This window comes from Emydura macquarii, unplaced genomic scaffold (genome assembly GCF_026122565.2).
Source record: "Emydura macquarii macquarii isolate MOO-44397 ecotype Brisbane River unplaced genomic scaffold, CSIRO-AGI_Emac_v2 contig_3517, whole genome shotgun sequence".
NCBI lineage: Eukaryota > Metazoa > Chordata > Testudines > Chelidae > Emydura > Emydura macquarii.
This window is the reverse complement of record NW_027133654.1, coordinates 5072239-5099582: the sequence shown is the minus strand read 5'-3', so window position 1 is coordinate 5099582 and position 27344 is coordinate 5072239. Positions and strand designations below refer to the sequence as shown.

The 27344-nt window shown below is 40.0% G+C and overlaps 1 protein-coding gene across 3 annotated transcripts in view; it reads left to right on the top strand.

The window, feature by feature from the left end:
• Positions 1 to 27344, top strand: part of SLC35F3 (solute carrier family 35 member F3) — a 218042-nt gene that overhangs the window by 141344 nt on the left and 49354 nt on the right. For all 3 annotated transcript variants that reach the window (XM_067535829.1, XM_067535831.1, XM_067535830.1), the window contains one exon: positions 7064 to 7388. In XM_067535829.1, the coding sequence (XP_067391930.1) occupies positions 7064 to 7388 (325 nt within the window). The remainder of the gene's footprint in view (positions 1 to 7063; positions 7389 to 27344) is intronic.

The following is a 27344-nucleotide window of genomic DNA, read 5'->3' as shown; positions in this document are numbered from 1 at the left end:
AAGACAAGTCTAGCAGCAGGACTCCTGCTGAGTTTGTCAGAGCAGAGTTTCTTTTTGGTGGCTCTGGTAAAGCCGCTGCCTACAGATCACAAGGGTCCTTGTTGGGTTCTTAGCTGCCATAACATGTGGGACATGTACATGCGCACACAGTGAGTCCAACCAACACAGGCTCTGCTAATTTGTCAAGTCCACTCAAGAGCCTGGCCACCAGCGACAGACCACAGCTGCTCCAAGTGTCTTGTTCTGAATTGTAGCAGATAAGCAAAGTGTTGTGGACAGTTTTAGTGGCCATTCACCCCTATATTTTCTTAACTAGCACCAGTCAAATGAAGTCAAAATTGAACATGTAAGAAACTAGTGGGCTGTAGGATCAAGAGTAGGTACTTTTTAAATAAACAATCATCCACTGCAAAATTTTCTATCTCAAATTTAATATGCAGACAGGAATTTTAGAAATATCTAAGACAGATACCGTTGATAGAAGTTTATCCCTATTTTTGAAGATTTTCATATCCTTGATTAATTCTGAAATTAGCATTACCCTTCAGTATGAACTCACATACCACTGCAGTGAGCTCAGTGTAAATGCCTGGATGGATGGATAGACTTCACCAGAGATGAAGCCATTCCTTGCGAAGGACATTCTCTTGCTCATATGGTGCTCAGATTGTCGGTTAATAAATATATAACTTTCTTGCTGAGAATCCAGAATCTTGTTCATGTTTTTTCATGCAGTCGTGACTAAACCTTTCTGCTGACTGAAATCCTGCACAGATATAGCAAAAGACATTTGCCCCATAATCCAACACTGTGTCTTTGGTCATGGGAGTTTTAGTGTAATGAAAGCTCTGCTTCCACACTTCCAGGATGAAATCCTGGACTCGTTGGAGGCAACGGCAAAATTTTTATTGATTTCACTGGGTCCAGGATTTTCCCCAGAGTTCTCTCTTAAGTGCACTAAGGATTGCAGGATCCTTTAGAGAATTCTAATGGATCTTCTGTCCAAGAAGGGAATAAAAATAAGGAATAAAAACAAAAACATCTCAATTTCCGTCTATCACAGACATATTTTCTCTGGTTATAACCTGCATGACTCCCCTCTCACGATTAGGGTTATTCTTCAAACTACTTACTCACAACAAATTTCCTTCCAATATAGAAATGATTTTACTATGATGATTAAGTAACCAGTACCTTCCATATTAATTCTGGACTCTTAGTTCACTTGGTGATTAAAAATAAAAAGAATAGACTCGGGGAAGGGAGGAAGCGTCAAAATTCACAGTGGAATATAGTGTCTTAATGATGACTATTGCAGTGGTTTGAAAAGAAGTTTTAAACAGGTGCCTCTGAAAATAAATTAAACAACTCCTATTTAATATAACTATCCAAACTGTTTCAGTTTGGGGCTGATAATTTATGAACTCTATTTCCTCTCACAAATTAGAATATATATTTTCCAGGAAATGTTTTCTGAATGTTTAATAGAGAGAGAAGGAATATGTAAAGATAGAAAGGAAAACTTAATATATCTTAGACTAATTTTTTGCCATTGGAAGTTTATTTTTACCTAATGTTTCCGATTTAGAAATCCATCTCATGTAATACACAATATTTTCCAAATTTTTTGTATAACAAAATATTTTGCTGTTTTTAAAAATGATACATTCATCAGTATTTCACTCATGGAATATAATATATTGTTCTGTTGGCCCTTCAGCATCTTTGGGTTTTCTGTGATACAAAACAAGACCAGAAACGTCGTCCCTTCTTCATAGGATGCCCCTTAATTTGCTCTTTAGTATCTCAGGAACCCTAATAATAAAGTAATGTATGGTTATACAGTTTAAGTGGTATGGGGTAGTATACTTTAAATAATTTGTGAGCCCTCTAGTGGTGCATACTGTGTTCTGTGTTTTGAAAGCCACCAGAAACCAGTCAGTGTCAGTATTATGTAATTAGGTCTTGCCTGTTTAGTAAACATGGTTATTTTGTGAATGGTAACGTGTATGGTTTCTTCATATTGTAGTTGTTGTGTAAACAACAAAAGATATCACAGTTAGATCTAAATGTTTGGGTTAGTTTTGAACCTCCTGAACATTATGGATTTGAAATTAGACTCCAAATTCTAACTTCTTGTGTTTCAAGAACCATCTAATGTTGGTGTTTTGCCAGACCCTCCTTTTCCCCCTACTTCCTCCCCCCCCCCAACTTGTTTTGTTAAATGCCCCGACTATCAAAAAACAGTTTGTGACTTGTGACACACAAACACCTTGAGATTTGCTCCTTTGTAATTGTTAGTGAGATCCTTTATCGTGTGCAGAAGCCTCTTTTTCTCAGAAAGTAAGAAAAGTTTAACTTCTCTTCTGTGCCTTAATTTAGGAAGATGTTTATGCATGCGCTTAAATTTAAGCGCTTGAGTAGTCCCATTGAAGTCAGTGTGACTGCTCACATGCTTCAGTACCTTCTTGACTCAGGTCCTTAGGCCATGAGTGACAGTTTATATTTCCAGAGGACTGGGGTGAGCATATTGCACACACATAACACCTCTGTCCTCCATTAGTGACACTGGTTGACAGTGGTTAAAATGGTTGAGAAAATTGAATAAATTTGTGTTGAATACATGGAGTCTGATTCTAATCGCACATCATTTTCATTCCAGTGACTTCTGTGGAGTTTCTCCTGCTTTTCATGGGTGGTGTTTAGAGCAGCCAGAATCAGGCTCTCAGTTTTCATCAGTATCACTTTTTAAACAACACAGGTTATCTATAAAGATGTCCCTGTAGTGGTAGATCTTTAACTACTCACTGGGCACAAAAGAGTTGTGCCATCAAGTAGTTTCTGAACTGGGGTAAGCATGGTTTTCAGAGGCAGTACACAGTCTCTGGAGAGGATTGCAGAAGGACAGTTATGGGACAGTTGCTATTGGACATAGGTATTATCCTTGTTTGTGAAGGCTGCTTCTGGTGGCGAAGAAGGAAGAATGACACTAAATGAGGATTTAAAAAAAAAAAAAAAAAAAAAGGAGCAATTGAATGAGTTAAATTTAAAAAAAACCCAAAAGTACTTTTTCTTTGTTCTGTTATCATGATTGACAGCTTCAGGCTGGATGCCTCTGGGGTATACTTCAGGCTGCTGGGAATGAGCAAAGGGATCAGAAATACTGGAAATCTGGAGATCAGAAATAGACTCTTTAATATCCTCCTTTATCAAATATAAAAGGAATGTTGTCATCACTATTCGGATTCAGAGCTAGATTGTAACTGGCCGGTGTGCTGATGTGCTGTGTTGGAAAGGGAGTGAGGAGCCTCTCCTTCCCCTTGTGCCGTTCCATGGAAACTAGCCCAGAAAAGCAGCTCCTCCACCCAAGGGACTACTCCACAGACATTTCCCATAAGGAGCACACTCCCTTGGGTGCAGGAGCAGGGAAGGGTGAAGGTAAGCAAAGCTGTAACTCTGCCTATCATACATGCCAGCCAATACAACAGGCTGGTCTCACCAGGAAAGTAGTAGGAGATCTCTGCACTTTAAAAGGGTGTGGCAATTGATCCTGTACACCATGTGCAGCACCAGGAAGCAATCTGATTCTGGAACAATGGCGCTGGGTTTCTCCAGGGCAATGCAGCTTCCCCCATAGAAGGCTGTCCTATCGGACATTTTTCTAGCCCACCAGGAATACAGGAAATCCGAGATGGGTGTTGCAGTTTTTCTTACAGCCAAATTAAAAGAACTCTTAAGCAATAGGGTGAGCTAGGAAAGCCTTTTTGAAGAAAGGCATGACGCTCTTTTTGTCCAGCATTATGTAGTTCATTTTGACTGGAATAAGTTTTACTCTGTCCAGCATGCAAATTAGATGGTCCAAGAGATGAGCACCCTTAGAAATTCAAACCCTGATCTGTGAGATCACCTTCAAAGTAAAGTGATACATACAGTATTGTCTTTCGTTGTGTGTGCCAGTGTGAACACTTCGGTTGGTGTATTTAACACATAGATGTAAGTGCATATGAATGAGACGTTTTGCCTATGAATTACATGTAACGTGCAAAATTTTACTTTCTTTCACAGGCTGTAATTGCCATGGAATGTATCTTAAAGTTGCTGATATTTTCATATGAGGCATCTAAATGGGTGATTGATTTGGAAATGTGTGCATAAAAATAATAGGGCTGAGAAGACCATTTCTCAGCCCAACATTCAATGTCTGGCAGGGCTGGTGGAAATGGGGGGCCGTAGGGGCTAGTGCTTTCACAATGGAATACTGTGGAGGCTGGACTGACATGTGTTTCTGCCCTGGTGAATCGTTCCACTATGCATTCTGGGAACCAGTGTTCCCTGTAAACTGCATGTGTGTGATTGAAAGCAGGACTCAGCGAGGCTGGACTGGTTACTGTGGCACCCTGGGTTGGGCTGGGGAGCAGATAGGAACTGGGATGATTGGGCTGGGAGGAGCTACAATGTAAACTGCCACGCCCCCTCTTCCCAGCCTAGAGCCAGCTGCCATATGTCTATATGCATAGCCCTTGTGCAACTTATTTCACCTCAGATTGGGAATAAAAGTAAGGTGAGGATTGGAAGGGTTGTAATGAAGATAAATTCATTAACATTTGTGAATCACTCAGTGCTACAGTGACGAGTGCCATAAAGAAGCCCATGAGGAAATTAATAATTCCTTATTCATTGTAAGGGTTGCATGGTGTACAGTCAGAGCCATTCCTAGGGCAGGGCGAATTGGGGCGACTGCCCTGGGCCCCATGCTTTGGGGGGCCCCGCACTTCGCTCCAGGACTGGCTGGTAGCGGGTACTGGGCGGGAGGAGGTGGCTGCAGCCTGCATCCTGGCTGTGTGCCGAAACCCAGCGGGAGGTGGGTGGCTGCCTCCAGAGTCCCAGCTGCACACCAGGATTGGGCAGGAGGTGGGCAGCTGCCGCCAGGCTCTCTGCTTCATGCTGGGACTGGCCGGCTGCAGCCCGCCTCCCGGCTGGGAGCAGGGACAATTTGTCCCAGACCCCGCCCCCTCCTAGGGATGGCCCTGTGTACAGTAGATAAGTATAGGAACTACACACTGAATGATTAAAAAGAAAAAAGTTGAACAGCTGTCTCATTCACTGAACGTTGTCCACTCTGTGCATTGAACAAGTCAGGAGGCTTTAATTACATGTGATCATGTAATTAAAAAAGGTATAATAATGTATTTACACAAGGGGACATGATTTAAGGTTTAACGGACAATTCTGTCACAGTTCTGGCATTTACTAACTTTGCAGAATCAATCACTCAAAGTTAATAAAATCACTTAATCTTTAACATTATATTAAAAATACATAATATTAACTTTGGATAATTAGTTGACACTTTAGCTTATCTAAATTTATATGGGAAGCTGCCCTCATGGTTTTCCATTGAAAATTGCAAGTAGATGACTAAAGTAACAAAGCAGTACTCTTTATATGTTTATATGTTAATTCCATATCCACTTAAATATCTGGTTCCTGTACACTCACATATGGCCCCATTTTTTGATGTCTAGATGTGCAACTGATGCACAAAGTTTCTCCATTGTGCTTAACTGGGGAGTGGAAGGAGGGAATTCTTTTGTTTTTTCTGTGTCAAAATAGTTTTATCAGATGATATTACAGTAATGTTACCTCATCGTGTGTTTGATCTGTTTGTTTAGAGTTAACTAGTAATACAGAGCACACTACTGAAGGAAACCTTTGATCTACACGTGTATTGGCTTCCACTTTTCAGTGTATTAAATGACCTGTGAATACATTTGAAGCTTTCTAGGTTCCAGGCCCTCAATATGAGTTAGCATTTCATCTGTGTTCAAAACAAATGGACTAGCATACCTTTAAAGAAATTGGCTTTTAAAAGAAAAGACTGCATAGCATTACATGTAGGTGACTAATGACTTAGAGAGGTTGAATGACTTTAGACAGCCAGCAGAAAGCTCGTTAGGGGCCTAGTCCTTCATGGAGCAGAGCACTTCCTGAAATATGCTGAGGACCATCAACACCCACTGATTTCAATAGGCATTGAAGGCGTTCATCACTATATAGGATTGGTCTTTAGTTCAGAAGGTAGAGTGCAATATCTGCTGGTAATGGAGAAGACCTGCTGGGGTCATTCAGCTACTTTGAGCCAAGGAATAAAATGGCTAAATTTAGAAACTTGGCTGCCATGTAATTTGGATACTGCAATGCTCCATTTGATCACTCAGATGGGTACATAGATGCCCAACTACCCAGTTTACATGCCAACATGCTGGTTCAACCAGCCAAATATGGAATCTGTTGTGGTATCGATGTTTGAAAATTGGTCTCCCTGGGACAAATTTATATTGCAGTTATACTGGTGTAAATTTGAAGTCGCTGGGCTTGTTCCTCAGGTCTGGCTGAGCCCTGGTTGGGACAGGACTCAAGAAGGTGCAGGCTAAGGTGGCCTAGTCCCTAGTGCAATTTAGAGCAGCCTCTGGGATTCTCTAAATTCACCAGCTGGTAACAGCCCCCACCAGCCAGGGATTACTGGAGTTCAGCAGTGCTCCAGTCCAGCCACATCCCCCAACACTAGCCCCTTGCAGTTACTCCAGTGTAAAGCCAGTGTCATTGAAAGAATAAATACATTTTCCTCTCCCCTCTTTAAAAAGAAAGACCATGTTGCATAAAATATGCAGTTCTAAGACTCCAAGACAGTATTGATTGTGTGTGGTGCTCTTATTCTCATTGCTCATTCATAAAACCAAACAGCACAGCATTCATTAATTTGCATGTCGTAGCAGAGTTATCAGTATTTTAGTAAATCTTGTAATGTAATGCTGCAGGACAGCGTGTAATTTGGCTTTTCATTTTGCCCCGTTGCTTCCAATTGTAGATGGCAGTTGTGCCCAAAATGCGTTAGGTTCTTTAGGGTGGCATGAAATTAACTACATTGTTGTGGCAAGATCCTTATTTAATTGAAGTCGAGGGTAAAACTCCCTTTTAATTTCAAATGGCCCAGGATTTGGTTCTTGGAAAGTAAAATGCTGTGTAGAATTCTTTATTAATTCTTGTATTTTCGTCTCTTCAGGGGATGAGTGCTCCCGGGAATCTCCAGCCCCAGCAGAAGCACAGATGCAGGCTGGGGTGGAAGGCAGTGGAAGGGGAAATCGCTGCTGTTGGAAATGCTCAGTGACCCAACTCAAGAAATTTTTCTGGGGAGTGGCAGTGGTCCTGGGTGTCTGCTCCTCCTGGTCAGGTTCAACCCAGCTAGCAAAATTGACCTTTAAGAAATTCGATGCGCCCTTCACTCTGACGTGGTTTGCAACAAACTGGAATTTTTTATTCTTTCCTTTGTATTATATTGGACATGTTTTCAAGTCAGCTGAGAAGCAGTCTCCGAAGCAGAGATACAGGTAAGAGAGTTAGTTCTGTGTTTTCAGGTTTGCTCTCATGATACTTGAATATTGCTGTACCCCCTGAGCTGATGTTTTATTCAGATCACTTTGTTAAATCAATATTGAATGTTTTTCTCTTTCAGCATTGTTAAAGAGGGTTCTGAATTCATTACCTAAGGCATGCAAACTGTGTTTTTATTCTTCCTATGAGCCTATTCCAAAAAGTAAGACTTGCAGGTTCATTTCTAGTGCTTGTTTTACAAGGCATTCAATTGAAAGGTGCACTTTATTTTGTTACCTTTCTGGGGTTTCCCATCTTATCTTTAGGGTAAGAAAGAAAAAAAAAAAATTCAATTCTTCCTCTATCTTACAGCTGATAGATTGCAATCTCTCCCCCTCATAATGAGAAGGGAAAGCAGCTTCTTCCAAAACCTATGCTGCTGTGGCACCATGCATCGTCAGCAAAGGATGTTATAACTTTGGCTTGGCAACGCCTTTTCATCTTTTGATATTGAGAACTGAACTCTGACCCCAGTGACACTCGGGCTACCCCATTAATTTCAGTGGAGTAGCACAGTTGTAGCTGAGGATAGAATTTAGCCCTTAATATACATCCTGCAAAGTGTGGATCACCTCCTGGGAAGTGCTGAGGGCCTAACTCCCATTACTTCAGTTGCAATTGAGGGCCCTCAATCAGCTTCAGGATCTGGCCCACTGTGTGGGTCTCCCCCAGTCTTGGAACTGCATCTTTCACTCCTCTTCCAGCCTTCACAATATGTAATATCTGACTTCTGAGATTTCATCAGGACACCCCTCAATGAATAAAAGTCTCTTTTATAGCCCAGTGATGCTTAACGCAGCTTGCTACTATGCCAGAGTCCAGTATTACTTCATGTAAATAACCTCCTTTACGTTTATGTTAAAAAGGTACAAAGTCACCAGGTTAGTCCCATGTCAGTCTGACATTTTCACGAATATTTCATTCCCTTTTTAAAAGATTGCAGAATTATTAATCTAGTTGGGCCCTACAGACAGGAGATATCACTGCTAGAGACCCACCTGAAAAAGTCATTAGCCCAACATCAAGCCAATGAAAAACAGGACTCGAGAACAGTTTGTCTCAGTTTTACCTGTGGGACCCCAGTGACTTCAGAGAGGTTGCCCAGATGTGGCAGAGGGTATAATTTGCTCCTTTCCTGAGATTTTTTTGACTTCCAGATGTGTAACAGATCAGAAACTTCATAAAGAACATACTTATGAAATAAGGGCACTCAAGAGGTACTGTATTCTGTTGCTATGGTAAAGATTACAAATCATGGAATTTCATTCTAGTTAATGTTACCTTATAATAATACGTTCATCAAAGAAATTGTGGGTGAAGGAATACCAAGGAGTTTTAGAAGAAAGTTCAAGATATCATATGTCACTCTTTTTGCTTTACACTGCCAACACACTTCAACCTCAGCCTGTAGCAAGTCCTAATGTCAATGAAATATATTTGCGTTGATTTTTATCCCCCCCCCTCTGAGAAATGGGAGAGCCTGGAGATGATAGATAGTGACAATTTTGTCAAAAAGTGATCATGACTGCTAACATATTACCAGATTTTATTCCTTTGTTTTGTTTGTTGTTTTTTACTTTCAGTTTGCTGCAGACAAACTCATGTTTAAATACTTGTGAATCCTGGTGTGAGATACTGTAGCTCTTCAAATCCCAGAGTTTAAAAGCAGCACACTAATTCTTTTCTCCTCTAAGATTAATTAATACTGCTGATAGTCTTGTATCTTCCATTTAATTAATTGATGCCTGAGCTGAAAAAAGGGTGCAAATGCTAAATTCTATTTGAGAAGTAGCTGAGATTTCATTTCAAATGAACATGTCGCCTGTTTAGTGAACAGCTGGGAGGATTGCACATTTCCATCTTTGACCGGAAGAGTGAATGGTGACTGACTAAGCATCTTATAGGGGACTAGTGGATAGGACATTGTCCTGTGTGTTAAGAGGCTGGGTTCTATTTCTGCCTCCATCACTGACTTGATGGGTGATTTTTGGGCAACTCACTTCACCCCTCTTTCCCGCCACACTTCGTCTCTTTAGATTATAAAATCTTCACGGGAGGGATTGTCTCTTATTAGGTGTATATACAGTCCCTACCACAATAGGTCCATGATCTAAATTGGGGCTTTTAGGTGGTACTGCTGTACCAATAATTATTAACGTATGCAAAATCCTACATTATGTTTGAGGAAACACAAGGGTATGTTTCCTGCATCAAGTGTTATCCATTGCCTTTTGTGCATACGTGTGGTAGTACTTTGCATAGATTCACAGAGCCCTAGTCCAGAAGGGACCACTCTGATCATCTAGTCTGAGCTCCTGTATAACACAGGACATAGAACTTCCCTGAAATAATTCCTGGTTGAACTAGAGCATATCTCTTAGAAAAAAACATCTCATTTTAAATGGTCAGTGGTGGAGTATCCACCATAACCCTTGGTAAATTGTTCCAGTGATTAATTACCTGAACTGTTAAAAATTAATTAAATTAGAAAGAGAGAGAGGTTGATTCTATAGCCTGGTGGTTAGGGTAAGGTACTAATGGGGGAGAGTCTGGTTCAAGTCCCCGCTCCAATAAATATTTAATTATTTATATCAAGTGGAACAGCTCCAACAGGAGAAGTTGAGAAAGACACAACCCAGATTAAAGCCCATAATCTCATGGCTAAGGCACTCACCTGGCATACAAGAGAACTTGGATCAAGTCCATGCTCCGGATCAGGTGGAGAGTAGATCTGAACTCAGACCTGCCACATCTCAAGTGAGTACCCTAACCACAAGTGGGGTTACCTACTCCAGAGGTATTAGAAAGTGGTTCAGGAGCGGATGCAGTGTCTGCACCAAAGGACACCACAGATGATGGCCCATATTAACAAAAGAGAAGTCCCTAGATTTGAGCAGTGCCTGGTGCATTGTTTCCCACTGTCGCATCCTTTAAATTCTCCTCCCTCCTATTACAGGTTTTGGTGACAGCTGTGGATTACTTGACAAAGGGTAGGTGGTAAATCATGTAAAATGTCACAGTAACAAACCTTAAATTTTAAACCTTTTATATTTAAACATTATAGAAAAGAAAGGAAATGAGATCCGAAAAATGTAATAAGAATGGATGGATGGGTATCTATCCCCCTCCCCCCCAAATATTCTTAAATCCTTGAGTTAAATGCACCACTCAATGACAAATATGTCTAATTGTAGATTGAGGTGCCTACCTTCCCAGAGTCAAATTTGAAATCTTTTGACTAAAGCTTTATTGCACTTTTTTACATTTCACAGGCTGATTCGTTGTTTTCGTACGATTTTCCAATGTTTCTCTATAATGTGGATTAATCGTTTTAATGGATGTTTAAAAAACAACTATTAAAACAGCATGCCATAACATTTTACTGAAAAACCAGCTGATGTGCAAGTTGCAAACAGCCACTTATCAAATAGTTGGGAAGGACAGCTGATAGGTGCTGGGCGTTATGGTACATGTGGAGAGGGTCCTATAAAAGCCCCATTGAGAGCTCCTTTTTGGAGCACAATGGGAGTATCGGTGATGATTCCATTTAGATAATATTGATTCATTTCAAATTATATCCAGGGTGAGGGAGCCTCACAATGAATAAGATGCCATTCTTCAGCTTTATTTTTGAAAAGGAGTCAGGATAAGCAGAAGCACTGTCTTAAGAACTACTTTGGGCCTAATTCTTTCCTTAAACTTCACTCCATACCACCTCATTGAGATCAGTGATGCACAAAGTGTAAGTGAGGGCAGAATTTGGGCCCCTAGTTTTAATGGCAGCATCAATGAGACTGCATCAGAGTAAAATGAAACAAAATTCCCATAGACCACTGTAGCACTCCACTCTCCTACTTCCTGTGGGAGTGTTCACTAGCTCTGTTTGAATGTAAATCTAATTACCATAATTGTATTTAGTCAGCTGTCCTCAAGTCCTATGATAACACATGATTTATGATCCTAATGGATCTTTTGTGAGTACATCATCTTTGCTTCCTACCTGATGCTTTCTGAACTGCTTTAAAAGATAACAGTTTTAATCTGATGAGCTACCCTCAATCATACCTATATTAATTTATTAAAACCTGACAAATTAAAAGCATTCGAGCCTAAAGTTCTCTAGATGCAGGAAAAGTAAAATTAGAGCCTTTGTAAGGTATTGTTTAACTCTGCTTCTCCAGGGGGATGTTAAAGTACCTCTTTTAAAAATTCACTTTAGGCTTGTCTACAAAGGGACATTCAGGAAGATTAATCCAAATTAACTAAAGGTGTGAATTTAAAATGAATTAGCTAAACTGCATTAAACCCCTGGGTGGACACTCATTCAGAATTAAAGTGTCTGTAATTTGCTTTAGCATGATTAACTTTAGTATAATTCACTGTTAATGGTTTGTTATGCATCAGCAGGATTTACATGGACAATTAAACCATGGCAGGATAGCATGGGGTAGATTTGCACCCCTGCTTGTCACAAACTAAATGTTTGTGTAGGCAAGCCCTAAGAATAATGTCTAATGCCTAAGAATAATCCCTACACTGGGCCAGAATGCTGGAGTTGGGAAAGGAGGAGGGACCTGATTCTGATCTCATTTACTCTAATATAACTCTACTGACTTCATTGGAGTCACTCTGATTTACATTTGTGTAGGATTAAAATCGGGTACAGGATCTTTAATGACCAGAAGTGATCAGTGCCTCACTTTTATATTGTACCCAAAAGAAAGTGGATTACTATACATTTACACCAGGGTAACAGATCAGCCTCCAGCCCAGTATCTCCTGTAACCCCAAAAATTTACTGGAGGCCATTAGTTCAATATTGACTGAGAAGGAGGAGCACTACTCTGGTGGAGCACCAACACCACTTCCTACACCTCGGTTCCCCTTAGAAATCTCCCATCTAGACACAAGCAACCACCTGACCATGATAAGATTATGAGATCTGATGAGGACATAGTCTGAGACAGCATGACTTGGAAGCTTTTTGCTATTGATTTGTAATGTTCTGTGTTCATGAATCATTCTTATCCAAATAGCATTAAAATGTTGCAGTGTGGTTTGCTATTGACATTCCACTGATTTATATTCCTGCTTATATATGAGCGTTACCACCAGAGAACACAACATTAACAAAGCCATAAATAAGACAGGAAAACATCAAGACATTAGGAATTTAAGCATATTTAGCAAATGTTATCCAAGTAAGCATAATATATTTTTGCTGTCAAAAAACAAACTTCCATTTATAAATTCTACCACTTCTAGTTCAGTACATTAGCCTTAAATTAATGCACTTTTACTCCACGTTCCTAAAAATAATTACTTTACAATTCAATTCCACATTAGCAAATTGAAACAAATTCCATTTAAAAAAAAATACATTGGGCCGAATCCTGATTTCAGTTAGCTTAGACTAGTGTACATCTGGAGTAACTCCAAATGAAGTCAGTAGAATTACATGGCTTTTATACCAATCTAACTGGGATCGGAGTCTGGCCTAATGGGCATGCTCATGCAAATCAGTTAACTGGGGTAACCTTTGAATGCTGCTGCCTTACAAAACTCGGATATCACTGCTGTAGAAGCATTGTGGGTGTTTTATGCCAGCAGGTTATTGTAATCATAGATAGCTAATTCTGAGTTGGGGGTGTCCCTCCTGGAGAGTTATTTTTGGCCACTCCTCTTTGGCACTTCTCCCCTTACTCAGATTGCTTTAATTGAAACTATACTTTACTTCTAATGACTCAAAGAAGACAAGGCAAGAGTTTCAACAGCACTCATCAAGCAATAAGAATTTAGCATTGATATACCAATTAGCCTTTGTCCTGGAGAGACATAGCCATGGTGTTTACAGTAAGAGACTTAAATATCTGCTGCCTAACATCCCACATGCCTCCAAACACAGAGTCAAGCTCCATATATGGTGGTTGTGTTTGGGCTTAGCCCAAGTTAAAGTTGAAATCAATGGATAGGTGTAAATGAGCAGGATTGGGGGCGGCCTGTACCTTCTTATTAGCAAAATAGCTTACAGCAAGCAGTATAGCTGGCCCTGTAAAATCCAGGGTAAAGATGTGAAGCAACAATCATTTACATTGTACATTTCTTTTTGGAATTATGTTTCCCCAATCAGATAATAAATGCTTCCTCTAAAAGAAAATGTGCTCTTCTCTTTAAAGGTGGCTGTTTTTTCTCTCTGATACCCCAGTCTGGACCTGAGGTGTCATTCACTGTCATCTTGTGAGGGATAAGAAGAGGCACCAGACTCACTGTGACCAATATTATAGCAGCAAGCACTCTCAGCCCGGCCCTGCCTCTCACCAATTCTGTGCCTCATTTTGAGTGAGTCAGAATGATGCTCATGCTCCTTTGTGACAGAAAGAGGTAGTTTATATTTACTTAACATGAATCAGAAGGAAGGTAAACCAAGGAAGTGGAACAAGGAATATGCATCTTTCATATTTCAGCCTATGGCTGCTGGGTCTGTTTTTCTCTCCTGTCCACAGGACTCTGATCCTGGAGGGTGGCAGTCTCAGGCACTGCTTGTACGTGGGCCTTCCACCTCCAACAGTTCAGATGGTGGTTCTTTTTGGAGGCACAGAAAAAGTGGGAAATCCTCCTGCCCACCCTGTGACTGTCTTCTCTGTTCAAAATGTACCCATCTCTCCATTTTTCTGCCTAACTTGGCCTTAGCCAAGATTTTCATAGAGGCAAGAGTACAAGTGCCCCCTCCCCTCCAACTCTTTCTCCTCCACCTAACATAAACAGGCTAGCTACTGTAGCTAGGAAAATGTATCGGTACTCTGCTGCCATAGTCAGGCCTCTTATTCTCAGCTCAGACAGATTCGGTTAAGTTTTGCCTGAGAAACTAAGATTTTGAAGAACTGCTCCCTGGTGGAAACAGTGATAACCACTTTCTCTTCTAAAGAAGATCTTACCAATCTGGAGCACCCTAGCATAGTGGCAGATCCATCCCATGGGATGTTCCAGAGGTAGCTTCCATCTTCAGCTGTTCTGTTAAAGAGCCTGCCACAGCTATGCAGAAATATCACCAGATTCTTATTTAAGCCCATTACTTTGCCCATTTCCTCAGGGAAACTTCTCACTTTAGAAGGCAGCTAATGGATAATAAGTGGTCTCTTTTTCTGTCAGTGAAAGTTCTCATTAATAACCTCTTGATAGCCCTTGACACAAAATTCACTCATCCTGTCAAATCAGCTGCATTATACAAACTCTCTGCTATTAAGAAAAAACGTAGTCCTTGACCTCCAAAGTATTTCTTATGTGAGCAAGAAGACACTGAAGTCTTCTCTACTCATGCAAGAGAGCACCAACTCCCTGCATCTCCTAGAAGGGAGATCTGATAAGGCCCTCAAGAGAGATCCTTTGAGTTCGTATCTTCCCAGCTTGCTGTTTCTATCCCCGCTCTTTCAGTAGCTTAGATCATCTTTGAATTCTTAATCTCCATGTGAAGATTCTCTTGTTCTTCCTTTAGGAATCAATCATTTTGTAAATTACTTTCCCAGTTTCTATTTGATACAGTTTGAGTCCCTTTGTGTTTCAGCCTATAACGTAGTAAGAAGAGTTTTTTATGGCTATGCTCCTGGTCTGGTGGAAAGCTTTTCACCAAATTCAAGCTCTAATGGCCCTTCCGTATAGTGGAGGTTGCTTGTTCTGGGGAACATGTAAGACATGCTGTATAAGAGAATAGCCAAGAATAAGGATTCCATGCTGCCTGCTCATGAGAAACTCAAGTCCTTTAAGGATTCTTAGCCCTAGTTGGCCTAATCTTCCTAAGGGGGGTTGTTGTCCCATTAATTATGGCTTGGCAAAGGAAGTGACAAGCTCTGCTTCCTCCCCATGTGTTTTAATCACTGTAAAATATGTATTAAAACATGTACTTACTCCCATGTGCTAGGTGCAGGAAGTAGGAGTGAGAAGGACTATGTCCATGGCCTCAGAACAAAGCACGTGCTATGTATTCACTGGTCCATGAAACAGTTTTCTTCCTAGGACATATGCAGGATGCCTTCTGGCACTGAATGACCTCAGTCAGTGTTTGAGCTTTCATTAGACAAATAGTATTTCACTAATGAGATTTACCTTTAGTCAGCAAAGCCGACTGTTTAAATTTACATGTTGCTACAACTTTTCCTTCATGAGCTGGTGCACAGGTAACTAGCTATGCAGACCCTGCTTCTGAATGGCTGCAGATCTGAATGGCAGATTATGAATGTAAAAGCAAAGTTGGTGCATTTGTTAGAATGACGGCTGGACATTCCCACATGTTCCAGATCCATCTAGGTATGTCAAATTCACTGTTGGCCATATTATCTAGCAATCAGCAGTCTAGTATACAGACTGAAAACAAAATTTTGGTTTCTTATTACATTTGTTTACTTTGAGGAGGGTTGCTTCTTTTTATTACAATTTATCTTGGAAGAAGAAACAGCGTTACAGGAAATGGCCCTGTCTGTCTATAGGCATTTAGGGATGGATCCAAGGCCCAGTGAAGTGAAAGAAAAGATCTGCAGTGACTTCACAGGGGTTTGGATCAGGGCCCCCTACAGCATTCCTCACACTGTTATTTGAACCCCATGTGCTCAACAAGATTATTTTACTCGTATCCACTGTAGCTTTATCAGCTTGCTATTGCAAAGTCTCTTTGAGTGAAATTTCTCAGTGTTCTCTTCTTGAAACATTATCTGCAACTTTTTCCATTTGCTTTATGTATTTCTCTTAAACCAAACTTTTCTCAAATCATCTTTGGCTTCTCGTGATCTCTTAATTTCTAAGTCACGTTCCTCCATTTTGGGGTTGGATATTTGCTAGCTTCTTTGCTAGGCTGCTTCTTTTGCCAGTGTGAAGAGAACCCTGTAACATTTGTATCTATTTCCCTCATAGCTTTTAAGCCTTTCCTTTAGGTTAGTATGAAGTCTCCACCCTTATGAGGAGAACAAGCCCAGTTTCTTCAGTCAAATCACAAGTTAAACCTTAGATCTTGTGTCATCCTGCATCCTCTTACAACAGAACAGTAATAGCCTTTTTAAGATATATTGCTAGCGCAATGCACATAGTACATTTACAGGAAAGAGCCTCGCCTGGTGTAAGTCAATGTAGTGCCATTGGTGACAATGGAATTATGCTGCTTTACATCCCCTGAGGATCTGCCTCATGTGACATCAAACAATATCACTTTGATTTCCTACTCTACCTATTTGTAGTACAAGCCAGCATCTTGTTTTCTTCTTTACTGAGAATTTAGGGTTATATTTTACATACTGGAACTGCAGTTTTCTTTTACTAGCCCAATTCCTTATGCATTTTGAGAGCATCTGTAGTAACTGTGCATATCTATTACAAAATTGCTGTCTAACATCTGAGTTACACATAAGCTCCTCTTCTATGATGCATCTCTGACTGCAATGTGAAAAAATCTTCAGGTACCAAAAGCATTCCTATTAAATGTCAGGGCATTTCAGTATGAGCCAGACTTGCTCTGAGCTAAAACAAATTTTTTGGCTCCCAGAAGCAGCGATTTTAAAAAAAAAAAAAAAAAAAAAAAATTAGGATAGTAATCAATGCAGTTGGTGTTTCAGATCTTTTTAGCTATCACTTCAGTGTTTGGTCTTATTTTTTCACCACTATATTCCCATCCCTTCTCTTCTTTCAAGAGCAGTCAGTGGTATCTGCCCTGTACTTGGATGAAGAGCTTAGTAGTCAGTTGGGCAGCTTTACTGTAGGACACATTGGAAATGCCAAATATTTTAGTATATTCATTTTTATACTTCTGGCAACATATTTCATTTCTTTCTGCCCTAAGTTGTTGCAAAAGGTTGCTGCATAATGTTAATTTACTGCAGTATTGCCAACTCCAAAAACCATGAAACAAGCCCCTCAGAATCAGATTGGCCTAAAAATGTGTTGTTTTTTTTAAAATAAATTTGCGGTTTTTTATTTGCCTTTGATTTTTGAGGTTGTAGAGCTCAAGTTTTCAAGATGTTAGTCACCGTTGCTGGGATCGCAATAGAGAGGCCAAGGATTAAACATCAAGAGGGGATTATACCTCACTTCAAAAAATAATTCCAAAACAACGTTGAGGCACTTTGGTAGGATAATGTGGAAAAACTTTCCCAGCAGCTGTCTTGCAGTATCTGTGAATTCAGCCTAGTGGTATGATGCTAACAATAATTTGGCCATACAATGTACATTAAGATAGAAAATATTTTTAAGAAGTACAATAGGGAAAAAGTCAGTCAACAGTCACTCCTCAGAGTCAGAGGGGAGAGGTCAGCAGTTTTAGTATCCTCGTAGTGTGAAGCTGGCACTTTACCTTTCACTAACTTTTAAAAAGTAGTGAGAAAGTATTTGAGAAATAAATATCACCTTCAAACATTTGCCCACCAAATAAATTTCCCATTACAGATTGAAACTTCTGTCATTATTTCCTTGTGTAACAATTTGAAAATAAATTAAAACATTTACTCTGTCTGAGAATGACATTAAATGCTGCTCTCTCCATTATTTTCTCTTCTGTAAGGGCTAAAGATTAATTTTTTCTTATGCTCAGCACAGTGTGTTCGTTTTGAAAAGAAGCTGAATCCAGTTGCTGCAAATCTGGATGATAAATAGATGAGATCCCAGCAATGTCAAATTTGATACAGTTCACTCAGTACAAAGTTCCATCAGGATGCATCAGGTTACATATATTGTAAAATCAGTAGGACTCAGCCTTGAGGAGCATGTGAGGTGCTTTACTCCTTGTTAATATCATGATATCATAGAGATCACTAATCATACTATGATATCCAGACAGTTTGGGTGGGATTTTCAAAAGCACTCAGTGTTGGCCTATCTCTGCCACTAACCATGGTAAAACTCAATTGACTTCAATCCCTCCTTAGGTTTGTTCCATAAAGCTACACCACCATAAGCCACTACACCTCATGCTGAGCAAAGATACAACAAGAGAGACATTGCAAGGTAGTGTCAGGCTGTCATGCCATCATTACTTTGTTGCTCTCTCAATCCACTTGACTTAATACATTTAGTTTTCCTGTTCCTCAGCTGATTCCACAACCCCTATCTTGGCAGCACAGAGTGAAGTGAAGAGGGCCTGACACCTCTGGTCCATTAGTCAAATGACCCCTGCAAATCTTTGCATTTGTTATGTTGCCTGGAAAGTATTTCTGTGATTGATGCTCTCCATTCAGTCTGCTACAGACCATAGTGAGCTCTGGTCAGTCCTGTGGACTCAGAGAGATGTATATATGGTTCCCAAGAGTGAGATGTGGTTCTAATACCATGGGTTGTGTAGTGTTGCTGGAAAGGTGTTAAGTCTATAAAGTGGTTACCACTATTCAGCTGTCTCTTTCTTCTCTCCTCTTACTTAGTAATGGGTTTAATAAATGTGTTTTGAAGTCTTTGTGCAGAGATAAGAGCAAGTTTGAATGGAGACATTCTGTCTCTCTCATTTATCCAATATATCTTCTCAACCATATAAGGATTCACATTAATCTACGGGATAATGGATCTGGTCTAGCTTTCTCAGATGGACACCTTAAGGAAGCTTATCAGCAAGAGATTTATCATGCCATCAGTTAGCATAGGGGGGTCCTGGAATTCACATTCATAAAATTTGTATCCATTACCCTTTTTCTGTCCCCCACCCAAGGAAACAACAAAAAGGAGACCAGGCCCACTAATGCTAGTGCAGGGAGGTAGAAAATTAACCTTTCTGCACCAGTAAGGGCACTTGTACCCGCCCCTCCCCCCCCCCCGGAGGGCAAATCGGTTACTTCAGACACCCTTCTTAAGTTTCCCCCAAAAAGAGAGCAGGTTTAATCATTGCCCACAGCTCAATAGGAGCCCAGCCATTCAGACCATGCCTCCCCTCTTGTGGCTGCAGAAACCAGTTATTTCACTACTGGGCTCCATTCACTTGTGGGACTTGATAGTTTCAGTTCATCTGCCTTGTAACTCGATGCTCTGTCTGTATGCATACCCTAGGGTGTACACAATAAGATTTGGATCTTTCAGAAGTTTATATTCAAGGATATCAATACCAAGAGTGTTGGAAAGGCAAGGGAACCACAACAGCAAATCCCAGCAGAGGGGCTAGCAAATCCCATTGCCATGAGGTCAAGGCACTCAGTTGACAAGTTTTCTCTCTGCTAAGGTAAAAATCGACCAGGATTTGATCTATAGTATGTTATATACATATCATCTTAAGGATTTAGCTAGAGATTGGTAGACCCCCTTTCTCTGTGGAGTGGTATTCCTACCTACGCATTACCACGATAGAAATTTTGTGTGCTCAAATACTGAATAGTGCTGATCCCCTGGTGTACCTCTGCAAGGGACTGGAGATGCTCTAGGTTTACTCTAATAAAACTCAGATCAGAACTGGGCCCTTACCATGTATATTTACAAAATTACTCCCGTTTCAAAACCAAATGTAATCAAACGTGGCAAAACAAGTGGTTCCTCAGTCAGGACTTTGGCCATGCCAACTTTTTGAGCTGCCCTAGCCCTGTACAATCTACATTGACCCAGGAGTGAATCTAGCCCTGAGCTTGGCAGAGGTATTACTGTTTCCCAGATCTCTTTTTACAAAAGAAAATGTTGTAATTATTAGTAATATTGCTGTGAACTACAGAGGGGAGTCTGATTTTGTCAGATCATGTGGCAGGCGTGATCACTGCATAAATGTATTTTCCAGCATGAAAATACTGAAAGCAACAGTAATACTGAAGTTGAAAAGACAGCTAAAAAATTCTATACAGAAGTGGCTGGCTGACTGATGGTGAGTCGTCAGGATCACGGTCAGTGTGAAGCACACTAGTCTGGCAGCACTTTTCAGAAGTGTCTTTGGTGTTTTCTCTTTAGAACAGCACAAATAAGGATCCTCCTACAAACATTTTTCTGGTAGTTGAATATCCTTATCTATGTCCTTCTGCTGTAGACCATACCCAAACTGTGCTGCTATAGAAATGCACGTGCCCTTTTGTTTTTAAGGGTTAAAGCATATCCTGTGCGCTCAAATACTGCATACACCAGAGGGACAGTACCCCAGAAACTCTGGGAGGCACAATACCTCATGGAGGTCTGGGAACATCTATTCCATTCTGTTTCTGGGCCTCCTTTGTCTCACCCACTGTCATCTGTGTTTGCAGAATTAGGCTGTTGGGGTCTTGCCACTCTGCAATGTTCAGAGGAATGTAAGATTTCATATTAAAAAAAATGAAGTGCCAAATTCTGCCTCTGTTACTCCAAATTTATACTGGAGTAACTCTATTGATATAGGTGGAGTTACCCAAGAATTAGTCATGTAACTAAGATTAGATTTCAACTCACTGGGAGTACTCGCCTAAGTAAAGGCTTCAGGATTGGGCACCTAGCTAATTTTAAAATGAGTAAGATCAGCCCCTGTTCAGACCAGGAAGGCTACTTATTTTCAAGCATGCTGCTACTACCCCCGCAGTTGCACTGTATTGCAATGCCCACAATCTGTTCATCCCAGGAAGCATCAAGAGGTACTACCCCTCCCTTAGTGCCTGCAGAAACCAGTTATTTCACTATTGAGCTCCATTCACTTGTGGGACTTGATAGTTTCAGTTCAACTGCCTTGTAACTTGGTGCTTTGCCTGTATGCCTGCCCTAGGGTGCACACAGTAAGATTTGGCTCTTTCAGAAGTGTGTATTCAGGGATATCAACAACAAGAAGGGACCACAAGAGGTTGGGAAAGGTGAGGGAACCACAACAACAAAACCCAGCAGAGGTTCCCCTTGCCATGAAGTCAAGGGACTCCGCTGACAAGTTTTCTCCCTGCTAAGGTAAAAATCAAGCAGGATTTGACTGATAGCATGTTAGGTACATATAAGGATTTAGCTAGAGCTCAATTAACCCCCTTTCTCTGTGGAGTGATATTCCTACTTACGCATTACCAAGCTAGAAATTCTGTTTGCTCAAATACTGAATAGTGCTGATCTCCTCCTACTACTTACAAAGATCCCCTTACTGTAGTGTGTGAATGTCAAACTATTCCCCATTGGTATACCTCTGCAAGGGACTGGAGATACTCTAGGTTTACTCTAATAAAACTCAGATCAGAATTGGGCCCTTACAATGTATATTTACAAAATTACTCCCGTTTCAAAACCAAATGTAATCAAACGTGGCAAAACAAGTGGTTCCTCATTCAAGACAATGGACATGCCAATTGTGTGGGGTTTTTAAAGACGTTACCCACAAGACCAAAAATAATCTGAAAAATTTCTTAGCTTCTGCTAAATATTTTCTTCTCCCACCACAGCCACATTCAGATCTCATAATACCCCAAAGTTGCTGAACAGTTTTTATGAATCTTTTCAGAAATAAAATCACCTTTGAGTTGACAGTAAGGATGAGAGACATTATCCTAAAAGCCTAACTTTTAAATCCATGTTTAGACATCAAAATATGTGGCCCGACTTTCAAAGATGCTGATTGCCCGCAACTCCTTTTGAAATCAGTGGGAGCTAATGGTAATCAGCCCAGTGAAAATGGCAATATATTCAAGTGCCTAAATATTACTTTTTTTTAGTTAAGTTCCTCTGAGCTCTTTCATGTAAATGCAGTTATATTAACTCCTTGCAGCTCTGCCTGTATACCCTTTATCTTCACAATTTTTTATCAGAATACTTTATATAAACTTCATGATAATTCTATTGAATCTCATCAGACTGAAGTCACTTGTTCCTACTGGTTCAGCCATTTTCACTTGTTAAAGTTTTTTATTTATACATTTAAGAAGTGGCCAGCATTTTCTTTATATAGCGTGTAAACGTCAATTTACAAAGAACATATGGGACACCCAAAGCTTTATTAAAAGCAGCATGTAAAAATATGTTGACCCCCATTAGGCTAGGGAACACACAGACAATCCATGTAAAAAAAGCTTAGTAAAACCAAAATTTACTTCTGTTGTTTCACAAACTGCTCTTTATAATTAAGTGAAAATTGACATTCAATTAATGTACATTAACTATAACCATAATTAATTATATACATATTTGTCGTGGAATCTATAAATCACAAGGTGACAGTTCCTTTTCAAATCAATACTCTGTAAGATTTTGTTCTGCTCTTTTTTTCTTGAGAGGCTAACAATTTTTTGGTCTGAAAAATCTCTTTGCCTAATCAAAGTCAGAGAACATATATTACCCACTTAAGCAATCTTAGTCTTGCTTAGAAAAATCTTGTCTTGTGGTTAAGCGTAGATGGAGCTATCAAGTATTTCAGACACAGGGAGTTAGTTACTGCATCCATCCCTTTACCTATTCCTCAAATGCCATGAAAACATCTCATAGATGTTTTAAGATGAAACTAACAACACTATCATTTACTATCTTTACTCTTCTGCCTTATCTCATTCTCTTTCCTGGGCTAACGTATAATAGTCTTTTCAGGCTCTACTTTAACTCAGATTCATCATAATTTTCTGGAATAAACCATTGTGCTTATCTCTCTTTTTTTATTTATTTTGCTTTTGATAAACTCACACCCCTTCCTACTATGTTAACTGAAACTACATTCCCATCATCAGGGGTAATATATCCTTTATATTAATTGCAAACCCATAACCCTTATTCATGCAAGTATTGTTTTTTCTTAATATTTATGTCTGATGGACCATACATCAAAGAGTTTGTAGTCTAGGAAGATAAACCACCGATGAAGGGCATGTGTGAAGCAGACAAATTATATAATATGCTAATTTTAATTGTATTTATAAAATAAATGTTGACTTTCCCCAAGTACTGACCAAAGGGGCCATTAAGTATTGACTGGTTTCTTGTAGGCATCACACAAGAAATGGGTTTTCAGAAAGGAGGTGAAGGGGATAGTGTCCTTATTGGGAGTTCCATGAATAGGGAATGGCATGGAAAAAGGCATGAAGATATTTGTTGGAGAAGCAGATGGGGTAGTTGAGGCTGGCATTTGCAAAGTGGAGGGGAGAGAGAATGGGACACAATAAGAGATGAGAGTAGTCGAGTAGGGAGGGGCAGAGTTATGAAGGTCCTTGAAGATGAAGACAAGCTTGCACTTGGTACAGTGGAAGAGAAGTCACTTGGGCCTGATTCTTCTCCCATTTGAGTTTTATACCAATGTAACTATTTACTTCACCTTACAATTGTGTAAGTGTTCAGCCAAATCCTATTAAAGTCAATGGGAGTTGGATCAAACCGTATGTGAGAGGAGAAGGACCATTGATTTCATTGAGACTGTTTGCATGAGTAACAGGCCTTTGTTTGGATTAAAGGAAGAAGTTGAGAGGGAATGACCCTGATACTTTCATATCTGACAAATATGTGAATAGCTTTACAGCAGTTCATCTTTCTGAATCAGTCACAAGCATATGTGACCACTGCTCATCCCTTTCATGCTGGCTCAGTACCTCAGTTCTCAAACTGCCCTGTACTGCTGTCAAGTTATTAAACCCAACAAGAGTGCCATAAAACCCAGCCTAATGCTATTGAGCAATTTCATTCTAGTTACAGTGGCCAAAAACAAGTATGGTAAAAGTGGATGGGCCAAATCCTCAGCTGGTGTAAACTGGCATAGCTTCATTGACTTCAGTAGAGCTACACCATTTTACACAAGCTGAAAGTCTGGCCTCATATTTATAAATTTCATATTATAAATACCCGAAAGCACATTTGTCTACACTACATTCGGTCCTGTGGTATCTGAGCATCTAAATGTAAGCATCACAATTAACAGGCTGTATTCCAGACACTTTATTAAAGCCATTACCAGAGACACATCCAAATGCAATAAACATGAGACAGATAATGGCTTGAAAGGTTCAGAATGAAATACATAGTCTATACTGTGTAAAAGAAGTACAGGTTAGAATGTGTCATGTCAGCTTTAAATGATCTCCCATTCAGTTTCACATTTCTCAGACAAATGCAAGTATCATTCTTCTCAATTACTTGAGCTTTATTATTAACAGCGAACTTCTGCAACTGTAAAAATAAATGACTGCCCTCCCGAATTTTCCCCATACTCTTGCTGGATAGATAAACCCATGATGGATAATTCTGACTCTGCCATGGTGAGTCTCAAATAACTTTTATTCTTATATCTAAAGGGATACAGCCTCAGGAAATCTCAACCTTCACATTATGAAACATTATCATTCCAGCTACCATGGTTGTTTTATCTCATAGAAAGAGGTCCAAAAATTGACAGAACAGTCTATCATAGAGAGAGCATGGATTTCTACCCCATATCCTTCTGGCAATCTCTGGGCTGAGCTAAGCACAAGTGGTTCCAAACAGTCCGTCTCAAAAATTAACTTAATCGATTCATACCCAAAAAAGCAATACTGCTCCTTTGCACTTATACCCAAGGAGCTCAAAATATTCTACAAGCATTAATTAATTCTCACTGCTCCCTGGCAGAAGTGTATTATATCTATTTGATAGGTGGATAAACTGAGGGATGGTGTGGTTATGTTATGCCCATAGTGAATGGGTGGAAGATTAGGAAATAGAACCAAAGAGTTCTGATTCCCAGCCCCCTACCCAGCGTCCAGTAGAAGGCACAATAACGTTGTCCAGTTCCATTATGTCATAAATACCTGTGAACTCCTCACTGCCATAGTTTTTGTGGAATGTATTAGTGTTTCAATCATTTTAATGCTGAAACATGAGTGAGGCATTTGGACCAGTAGATGCGTTTTCCAGTTCATTAACTCAGAGCTTCACATTCTGCATCTTGTTCAAAAGTTTCCATGCTGTTACTGCTTACAGAAAGGAGTCCTGGGTGGTATCAAGTAAGACTAGCCTCTCTAGGTGATGGCTGAACGGAAATCCTGAAGTATAGATTCCCAGCCAAGATTAGAATGGCACAGTAAATATCAGTGAGGCACCTGCTTTCGTCTCAACCATGGTGGACTTTTCAAAATGCCTTTCTGACGGGAATTGCTCTGTCTCAGGTGATCACACAAAACAAAGCAAAGCGTCTGTTTAATAAATAATAAAAACATAAAGAAGAGAAGATAAAACAAATGGACAGTACCTCTCAAAAAAGGGGAGGCATAATGTGCTGTAATAGTCTGTTCCAAAATGCATTCACGTCAATGAGAGGTTTTCCATTGACTTCAAGGGGCTTTGGATCAGGCCCCAATATTTTACAATTCCATAATTATGTGGTATCAGAAGCTGCCCTTGGGCTTTTCATATCTGGCACAGCTTGCTAACAACTCTGACATCTCTATCCTGCGGCATTTTAAATTTTTAAAAAATATTAAATATTTTATTACACATTTTTAACACTTATCAAAAAAAGCTTTCAAAAATACAGTGAATCTGGAGAAGATATCAGGATCAGGGGAAAATGTCTCTCTTATCCCTAAGGGGCAGTTAGCGACCCTGCTCAAAACAAAGAAATAACATATTTAACGTTCCCTTCTAAAGCCATTAGAACTTTTTCATTAGTTGTTGTCATTAACACTATTCCACCCCACTATCTCAATTTTAAGACAGTTTTATTCATTCATCACTCAGTTTGCAACATATGAGACCTCTTTAAATTATTCTTATATATAATTCCTGGTCATCTTAAAACTCTGCCCTTATTTCTGGTCTTTCCAATGACTTTAAATAGATCATCAACCTCAAGCTTCTTATAATCTGTAGGTAGTTTAAGTACTTTGACAATGTCACCTCTGAGTCTTCATCTCTCGAGACTAATCAATACCCGTTTTATCACTTTCCACTCCTATGTAGCCCTCTGTATTCCATTTAACACCTTTGTTGCCCTGCTGCATGTTCAGTGAGGTGATAAAGGGCTAAATTCATCCCTTGTGTTATTTATTTATGTGTTTATTGTCTCTCCTTAGAATCAATAAGAAGTGCCCATCCACAGACTGTGTGTGCTCTGCCAGTTACTTAAAATTAACAAACACAGTGCAGTATAATCACCTCACTCCTCCTACTCAGCACAGCCCCTAATCAAATACCAGCACGTCGACACCACACCTCCCTCTTTTCAAATGCCGGGGGAAACAAATGGGCCTTCCGACAGGCCCAAAAAGTTGACAACTCCATCTTTTTTGGACTGAGGGAGGACATTTCAGTCCCCGAGTCCTTTACAGAGAATGCAGTGCTAGCCACCCTCTCTGCTATGTCAAAGGGGAATCTAGCATCAGCCTGTACTGACCACAGCCAGGCAGCATATCATGGAAAGAGGACACTCTTTCAGGTAGGCTGCTCCTAGACCATTTAGAGCTTCATAGGTCAAAACCAATACCTTACTATCCATCTGGAGGCTCACGGGTAACCAGTGCAGGTCCTGGAGCTCAGGTGTCATGTGCTGTCTGTAGGATATCCCATTTACCAAGTGGTAGTTGCCTTCTGCACCAGTTCTGAATCAATTTAAGATGTAGCCCCATGTAGAGCACATGGGAAGAGTCATGTGTTGATGTGACAAAAGCATGGAGGATAGTAAGATACAGATACGTGCATCTGACCAGGCAAAGATGGTAAAATGCCTTTCTTGCTCTGCAAAGGGAAAACAGAATTTGGGGAAGCTACTGCATGGCAGCATGGATGAGAGCTGGAGGCTGAATCTGGACAAGAGGAAGGTGATTCTGGTAGGTTAGGAGAAACAACTGGAAGAAGTGGCAGAGAGCATATGAGCCTATAAGAGTGAGGATGTTCAACTGCCACTGGCAAACTGAGTGTACCTTTAACTACAGTATCAGTTGCTTTTCAATAATAGATTTTTTTTCAAAATAATCGATTCCATTGCACTTTCTTAAATACATTCTGCATTATTTTCTAATTGGTTCTTTTAAGTCTGCAGGTTTGGTTATTGCGTGGCTTTTTTGGACAATATCTTCCACACATAGCATTTTAAATGT